The sequence below is a fragment of the Dermacentor andersoni genome, chromosome 4, assembly GCF_023375885.2.
Source record: "Dermacentor andersoni chromosome 4, qqDerAnde1_hic_scaffold, whole genome shotgun sequence".
NCBI lineage: Eukaryota > Metazoa > Arthropoda > Arachnida > Ixodida > Ixodidae > Dermacentor > Dermacentor andersoni.
In genome coordinates this window covers 135,359,484-135,368,699 of record NC_092817.1, presented here as the reverse complement: position 1 = coordinate 135,368,699, position 9,216 = coordinate 135,359,484, and the positions used below count along the sequence as shown (strand labels likewise).

Sequence of the window (9,216 nt, the reverse complement as noted above, 5' to 3'; positions counted from 1 at the left end):
TATACGCAGAGCACAGGAAGACTAGAAATGCAGTAGTAGGCATGGAGGGCCCTGAAAAAAATGTGCCACATCCGCTCGTCTGCCTTATGTTTCTGCACTGACTGTCGCATTTTTAATAGAAGTGCACTTTCTGTTCTACTCCAATAAACGCAACATTACGAACTCCAGTGCGGGGCAGTCCTTCAGCCAGTGCAGAACTTTTTCTGTGCATCCGAGTCAGCTCTGTCATTTTTCCAGCATTGTAGTAGAAGATTTGTTAAACTGGTTTAGCAGAATATGAGCAGTATACTCTTAAATTAGCTGTTTATTTGTATGCACAAGTGCAGGTCCTCAGTTTGGTTGCATGACAAATTGCCATACCTCAATAGATACAAGAAACAATTTTATTACAGTTTAATAAAATCCAAACAGTAATAATCACAACAATATAATGACATACATTTCTTTTGGTACGTATACAGACCATGTCTTGGCAGTGTATAAATTCAACTATACACCGCAAGTACTGTGTCCTGACCACTATTATTCACATGTGTAAAACCATCACAGCAATTCAACAAATATCACAGTAATTAGTGACATACACTTTGTAACTGCTTTACATGAGCATAATGTATACAAATGGTCCCTGTGTACCTACACATGACTAGTGCCACACGAGTACTTTTACTCACAGGTGTAAAACCAACAAAGCAGTTCTTTAAAAAATATCACAGCGCTTAGTGACGTACATGCTGTAACTCCCTTGTAGAAACTTAATACAAACACGTGAGGACACAGAAAGCTAGCAGTGGGCATACATGGGAATACCACCGCCTCAATACTAATTCACAAGTGTAAAACCAACCAAGCAGTTCTTTAAAGAATATCACAATGCTTAGTGACATACATTTTCTAACTAGCTTATATAAGCTTTATACAAACATGAGAACATACACAAAGCTAGCAGTGCACCCGCATAGAAGTGCGGCCATCTGAACACGATTATTTGCAAGTGTAAGCTCAACAGAACAGTTCGTTATAGTGCCGCACATTCTGTAACTGCCTTATACAAGCTTAGTGCAAGCACAAGAATGCAGAAAAATATAAATTAAAAACTTGTTCTATGCATACACAAACAGATCAACACAAATGGTAAACACCGCTTTGAAGACAAATGTGACTGTGGCAAAGCGCAGTGCTGTGCCGGTTGAAATTGCCACCCACAAAAGTATTGAGCAATGCTTAAACCACAGGCAATAAAGTGCTGAAAGACTGCGTCTCTAACGTAACTATTTTATTTCAAATTTCTTGAATATAGGGCTCGCTTGCAGATAAGGCATCTGATCCAACTGACCTGATTTTACACCTGCTACATGCATACAATGCACTCAGATATAACTGGTAATAATAATTATAAAAGGCATTTAAAAACTTGATAGTATGATGAAGATGCATGACTAGAAAAGTTCTGTCCCCCTCGTACTTGTTAAAAAGGTGTAAGTACGACACATGTTCTTTTTTTCCTCAATTTTTGCATTAATGGACAGCCGGGAACCTCGAACAGACACAAAAAAAAAGATACTGCTATGTTAATGGTGTTATGAATAATTTTTTGTGAAAGCTTTTTTACAGACAACTTGCAGTCTCGTTTCTGGAGGTTGAGCTGTATCTTGCAAAATAACTTGAAAAGTGGTCACATGGGAGCATGACACTATATCATAATGTTAGTTTCAGTTGACTCTCTTGCCCTACAAGTCGCTGCTCACTGTGGCCAGTGATGCAACAGCAGTGTCTGTGTGATTTTCATCACACTTCTGTCCTATGCCATTCTTACCAGAGTTGGCGGCACATAGATACCCAAATTTTGATAGTGTTGCTTTCTCAGGTGGTTGCTTTTGATTTGCTCAATATCAGTTGGCACTTCAGCTGCATCAAACTTCTTTTTTACCTCTTCAACAACAACATCAACAACAATCTTATGACACCTGTGTTGTCCTAGTTGCCTACAAAGACCAGTTAATCTAACAACAACACTGACAGTCTCTACTATCTTCTAATGGAGAAGATGTGTGTCCCACCATGTGTTCAACATTGTTGTGGCTATGTGGGCTGGCTGGGGAGGCAACAACTGTAATATGTTTTCGTATGTTAAAGTGATGCTTGTACTGTGCTATAACACTTAACTTAGTCTTGCACTTGCTGCACAATAACACTGGCTCACAGTCGTGGTGAAAAGCTTTTGTATGTTGAGCAAATGAGTTGTATCCACTACAAAAAAAGTCAGTGATAGCACACATGTTGCTCTACCAGGCCTGGTGTGGTTCCTTCTGACACTGCTGCTGACGCGCTGCTGCTTGCCTCGTACACTGTTGCTGCTGCAGTAGACGTGGCAGTCTCTGTATCTATTGCTGCCGTGTCATCTGTCATGGTAACTTCCAAGTGGTACCGGGCTCACTTCTGCAACAGAGATGTTGTTTGCCCCTTGAGGGCTCTCATGATCAGGGCCAATAATTTCGTAGGCATTGTCTCCTGCATCGAAGAACCAATAAGAACAGCATGAATTAATAAACATAGCTCTAAAAAGTACGGACATCAAGGCTTAACCACAAACTTTGCACATAAGCGACCGGGTTAATGAATAATACTTGCAGGAGGAGTTACACAATTGTTTTTGTATATTACAGTAAAGCCTCATCAGACGATATTCAAGAGGCACGGGAAACATGTCTCTCGAAACCAAAAATTTTGAGACACTGAGGAGCCAGACTAGATCACTTTATTATGCATCATCACTAAAGTATGTTTTGATATATCTGAAGGAATAAATGCTCAGGGTGGCTTAAAGGGCTCCTAAACCACTTCTCGACATTTTTTGAACATTTTAAGTAAACACGCGTATCGAAATCGGAATGCCGTCACGATCGACGAAGCCAAATGCCAGAGTGCGTAGCACTGCCGGAGCACCACAATATGAAGAAAATGACCCCGTGCGCCTCTCTGGACCTATCCTGCACCCCCCAGTTTGTCCTGACGTCACCAGGCTGTCTCTGATGATGTCACCAGTTTCCGGTGCTGTCGATTGGTCGAACGAAAGTGTACGACTGCTGGCAAGGCCTGCAAGCAAATACACACACTCCTTCTTCCTCGTCGCGTTGCGCGCGATGCCATTGTGGGCAGCCAATGGGGGCAAAGAAGAGAAGCGCCAACAGAAGGGTCTCCCTATGAGGCTCTTCAACGCGAGTCACCATACAGTTCCGTTGTATTAGCGCCACCCCTCGCAGGACGACGGGCCAGCGCGGTAGCAACAGAGCTCGTTGGTGTTGGCCTGTCCCGTAACATTTGGAGGTGTACTAGGCAAGGAAAAGACGATACTGTCCATATGGCGTGTACCAGATGAAAGAGTAAAATGAGTGGGGACTACTTTTCGATAATCAAACACACGTAGCTCCACTATTACTGCACCGTTTCGAAAAATTCTTGTGGCTACCTGTTCATTGCCTTATTGTGTAGAACTGCAACACCGCAACTAAATTTCAACCTCGGTGGTTTAGGGGCCCTTTAAAGAAGACATTCACAGCTTTTTAGTGACTGTAGATTGTGTTAGCTTCCTTCCCAACTTCTGGAATTTAAACACTTCACTTTGCAAGCCTTGTTGCTCGCAGTACCTTTGAGGTGCTCTTAGACGCTCGTCAGCTTCAACTGCCGACACTTTCTGCCCTGCACTGTCCTCGTTGCCCTCCTTTTCTGGTTCATGCTAAAAGAGACATGCGCGATTGACTTGTGTAAGGATTGCGTGATCTTTACGCCCTTCGGAGCACACAAGGTGCTCAAAGTGAATGTGTGTGGGTTGTGTCCCTTCGAAGTAGTGAATACTTAAAAAGTCATCCTTAGTAACAAAGGTGTCTCTTGTATACAGTATTGTAAACGTGGCAAACATCGGAAAACCAACCAAACCATTTTCAGATGTCTCTTACAACCAAGTGCATCTTGTAATGAGATTCTACTGTACTGAATATTTTTCAGCTATGGATCATCTGCATGTACATATAGTCACAAAGACATGTGTGGAATGGCGAATCGGGAAACAGTTCGTACTCTTACTTTTTGTCCCTAACATAAGCAGCTGATAACAATATGATGAAAAAGCAGGCAATGAGGCTAGAATGGAACATAATCCTTCAGCTCTAAACAGTTTTTTGGGCCCACATCATTCCCTCATATGACATAAGGAAACAACTTGATTGCAGTAATGGCTGCATGTGATCTGAGTTGATTGAAACAAACTATACGTAAGGTTGTCCTGTATGTAATTTTATCAGAGTGCTTTTTAGATGTCCTGCTGGTGATCCTGGCTGCGCGATGTTTCTCATGCTTTTTGGCACGATTCCTTTTTTTCCACTCCACTTTTTTTTTCAGATTTTCTCCCCTTTCCCTTCCCCCTTGTGTAAAATAGCACACTTGAAGTATCAAATCTGTTGAACTAACGTGTGTATCAAACCTGTTAACATGTGTGCTTCTCTGTGGTCTGTGTTGTATTTTTGCGCTGCACAATTCAATTCAAGATGAAAGATGGAACGTCCCTGCCTTTAGTTTAATTGTGTGTGTGTGTGTGTGTGTGTGTGTGTGTGTATATGTCTCTCTCATGATTTGAAATATATGTACATTCAGGAGTGCCTGCATGCCCTTCTCTCCTGCTCCTGTGACGAAAAGGAGAGCCTGTTTATGTACCACAGTAAAAAATTCAAAGGTTTTCGCTGTGCCTATTACATCCCTTATCATATGGATCTGTCACAATACAGAGTAGCAGTGGTCCTTAATACTAGCCCATCCCAACATAATTATAAATTAACACATACCGACATGCTGCGAAACAGCTGTTGCAAAGCCGCTGGAGAAGGCAATTTCCGCAGCACTGCAGTGGTACAGCCGAGTTCCACCTGTATAGTGACAAATCCATATGCGTGTTAGCAACTCAGTAGTTGCTGATGGTTTCATAAGCTTTACACTACACAATAAAGTAATCTAGACAACTTTGTTGGAACAAATGCACATAATTAGGACACCACCTAAACACTAACACGATTAATTGCCCCCAATCTCTCACTCACTAAGGGATAATATTACTGAAACATCGGTGGAGAGCTCAGATTAACACAGCCCATAAAGGACAAGCGTTCTTTGAGGAAAACAGCTATAACAGCGGTTAGTTTTCTTGATCATTTTATGTGGTAGCTTTGATTTATATGTCATGCAGTACTATAAAATACGAAGTGCCGCATTTCTAGCAGCAGAAGGCGTCGTCAGGCTCGTGGTACAACAGATTTTTGCACTGTTTGTCAGTGAGCCGACACATACAAAGAAAACCGAATTCACACATACATATACAGTGTCAAGTGCACTTCTCCTTCTGAAAACGCAGCCACCAGTTCCAATGGTGCTGAAAGGAAAGGTTATATAAAGTGTGAGACTGCATGGAACTGCCACTTATGACTGTAAATGTATGGTCTGCTGATTGCAGAGGTAGTCACATGCTATTTCTAGTCTCTTTTAGAAGCATTACTAAAGAACAAATTAAAATCTATTCATAAGTCACGAATTTCATGCATCCACAGTTTGGCTAAATAACCTGTGAGAAAAAGACATGTTTACCTGGAATAGCAACCTTTTTTCCTGCTGCAAAACTTTCCTTCGAATTAATGAAATAACTTTACAGCGTCATAATGCGTTTCTCGCAACTACTTGCCGGCAGTGGCGAGTTAGTGTTTATATCCGACTCATTGGGCGACAATACTGCCAAACACAAATGCTTCACGAACACGAGAACACGTCCCTCGCAGAGAATAGCAACCATATATGCCTCTGTGAGACATGATCGCACCTTTGTGGTCAAAATGTACATTAGAACGACATCACCATCTCATTAAAAAAAAGAGCCTCCGTACAAGGCAGCTGCCAACTGCATAATGTGAAATTGCAACTGATGTCCACTTACTGGTGGCCTGTGTTTGAGTCACTTTTGGCAGTTGACTGGGTGCTGAGAAATGCACGTCCTGGGTTGTCCCTGCAAAACATACAGGGTTATGTCAAATGTTGAAAATATATATATGCCGGCATTTCATCAGTCGCAAAACAAACGAGTAAACTAATAAACAACTGTAATGTAAACAGAGTACACATCATAAGATAGGCTGTCAACTGTTAATGCATTACGCAAAAAACCTAATGCATAGGGAAGACTATATGTATACACACGAAGCTGACACACAATTTATTTCGCTCTAGGTTTTTCCGTGCAGTATATTCAAATTATTATGTCTCGTGGTTAGAGCAAAATTAGTGTAAATTACGAACTAAATTATCTACCCTGGAAACTTTTCTTCAATATGCACCTGTGCGCGCTTCGAACGAGTAGCGTTGTAGAATTTACGTACATGGCATTTAACATAGTTGCTGAACACGGATTTCCTTTGCCCTGTATCGTGTACAGTGAGCTACATATATCTGCCCCCCCCCCCCTTTTTTGTACTAGCCATACTGCGTGCCACTGCACCTATACGCACGTCAATAAACCTCACGATACAGAAATAAAAAAAGCGCCAATCACCCATGCCTGCATGTTGTAGTGGGCCTAACCTAACCAAGCATGGGCTGTTGCTTTCTATAGTAAACACAGGCACCGTGCTTATTGCAAGTATGTATCATGTCGCTAAGCAAATATGCAATTTCATTGTGCCACTATTTTTTTATCACATGGATATATGTGTTGAGAGGCAAGACAAAAAGCAGTCACTTCTCAGAACTAATCAGCTTTCTTAAAACACATTTTTAACTTTTCAATGACACTTGCTGCTATGTGTTTGTCTCCAGTGAGCATACTTGATTTGACTTTCCAATCAGAGACATTACATAAATATACCATGTTAAGATGACTGCCTGGAGCACGTGAGAATTTTCATCTTCGTGTAACATACTGTATCTTGATTTTGTTGACATTTGGTCAAATGGTACACCCAATATACCCACATACTAGTTTTCTTGTCCAAATAACATGCCAATGTATTTTGATTTTTTGGCATTGGCTCCTCTACACTACGTGAAGTCGCGCTGCACTGGCTCTTTCACATCCTCGTGTCCTTGCAGCTGCCTTCTTGCGTTATATAAACCGGGTGCCTGAAAAATATCGTATGCAAAAGTCAACACAAGGACATGGTGCAAAACAACATCAAGACAGTCAAGGCAATGGCAATAAAAAAGTCTTAGCTCTTAGTCTTCCTAGTGAAATGCATGCAAAACATCCAAATGACTGCAACAGTCAACTGCTAAACTAACTTCAATTTTTAGATTTGAGCAAAAAAACAAACCACAGTTCATCCTTGTTTTTCAGGAATATTAGAATACTCCTGCTATTGAATAGAATATTGGTCATTTTCAGACGTCATAGGTCTGTCATGAGTCTGGTGTATCGCAAACACCACTTGTGACACATCCTAAGCACGTGCCCAGTGTGCCCCCCCACCCCCCCGCACCATGCCTGGTTGTGCCACTGCTGAAGCCATAATTTGAGGATTATAGCTGCAAACATGATGCACAGTAGGGATGAAAATATTGTCCTTCAGCTCAATGGATATATGGATGTGCCTATAAAAAAGGGCAACAAGGCTTGTTATGGCAAGCTTACCCACATTTCAATACTAACAAGTTCACTGCGGCCTGCATCTAAGCTTACTAAAAGGCATGAACTTATTTTCATGCATGAGGTGCGCAGTGGAGTCCATTTTTGACAGACCCGACTACTGCTGCAGTTTGAAATCTAGCATTTTAGATTCTTGTAGGCATGTAAAAGTTGCAGTTAAACCGCAGTTATTAGTTTATTACACCATCCTATTGTTCTGTGTACGACAGAATGGTAACACGGAATTAAAGCAACATTTTATTTTGATATTTTATTTCTCTACTAAAAATATTCAAGCGATAAACACATCATAATCTGCCATGCTATAGCAAAATGCACATATTACGCTTGTAACACCCAGAGGAAGGCTGATTTAGCTGTTCATATGACATAACTCTGACACGCCAACTCATATTAGCAAATGCACAGGCATGTCCAAAACAATAAGCGTATGCAAAGCGCCCCTGCAATTGTAATTCCACACAGCAGCCGTTATATTCGATGCCGATGCGTAACTAGCTGCTCGACAATTCACCGAGTTCGTAGACATAAGCATCCTTTCAGTTTCGCACCGTGCACGAAAACCGCAACAGGAGACAAAACAAGACCTATAATCACACCATTTCAACATGAGCAAAAACAGTTCAGTCTTAGGGATAAACACTGTGAGAGCGATTTAGTGCGCGACGGCGACGAGCGACAAAACGGGCCGTCGCTTGAACAGATGGCTCGGTTCTGGAAATCTAGAAATCGTCGCTCGTCGCCCAGAAGTGCTATGAGCGACTAGCCAATAGCGCGAAGCCGGAACTGGATGTACATACATCGCTCAAATACTACCGATTGTCGCGCGGAACGAGCAAATGATTCAATTTTTATACGTGCAAGGATAAGAACGTACTGCAAGACCTCCGGAAATATTTTATGCTACTTTTTATAGTAAAATACATCAACGTAAATTACTAAAGCACGCGTCACGCGTGACTGCAGCCTTCATGCCGGCAACACCGGGGAGGCGTCGCTCAAAATCGTCGCTCGCACGGAGTACGACTTGTAGGCGACGAGCGAACGCGACAGCCATCTCCGTCGCGTCGCTTGTAGCTGCCGCGCGCAAGATCGCTTATATGGGGTTTATAATTTTTTCATCATAAAACATGGATTCCTCATGCGTTTTCAGTAAGTTCAAGATAACGCGCCCAACTGCCCTCTTGCAGCATGCAGCTGAATGCCTGCGGCAAAGTTTCTAACTAGCACTGGTGCTGCACGTAACTTCAGTGGTCGCAGATCCCTCTGCGCGAGACACCGTCAAGCGCGCGGTTTATTTATAAAAAAAAGCATGCTGCCAGCAAAATGACGGCTTCTGTTATGTGATTCCTTAGTTCAATAGCGTTCCGTACACAGTAGACTGCCAAACTGAATAAATTCAAACACGCAAAACGCACGCTAATCACGCTCCGCATAGGCTCGGAATCACGCGCTGGTGAACTAACCATTTTAAGCGTCCTCTCGCCTGGCGTCTTATTGAACATACCATAGTTCTGGCAGCGTTTGCGATTTTTAAAGCT

At 42.1% G+C, this 9,216-nt stretch overlaps 1 protein-coding gene across 3 annotated transcripts; it reads right to left on the bottom strand.

Annotated features, from left to right (window-relative positions):
* Window positions 1-365: 365 nt before the first annotated feature.
* On the bottom strand, window positions 366-7,355 carry LOC126537827 (uncharacterized). 3 transcript variants are annotated; one of them, XM_055074466.2, is made up of 5 exons: window positions 7,010-7,355; window positions 5,975-6,043; window positions 5,362-5,419; window positions 4,839-4,919; window positions 366-2,511 (listed from the first exon to the last, which is right to left on the bottom strand). In XM_055074466.2, the coding sequence occupies exons 1-5, from the start codon at window positions 7,056-7,058 to the stop codon at window positions 2,481-2,483; spliced, it is 288 nt and encodes a 95-aa protein (XP_054930441.1). In that variant the 5' UTR covers window positions 7,059-7,355; the 3' UTR covers window positions 366-2,480. The 3 variants fall into 3 exon arrangements, with proteins under 3 accessions (XP_054930441.1, XP_054930439.1, XP_054930440.1); XM_055074464.2 differs by having other exon boundaries at window positions 7,006-7,353; XM_055074465.2 differs by lacking the exon at window positions 5,362-5,419 and having other exon boundaries at window positions 7,010-7,350.
* Window positions 7,356-9,216: the final 1,861 nt, after the last annotated feature.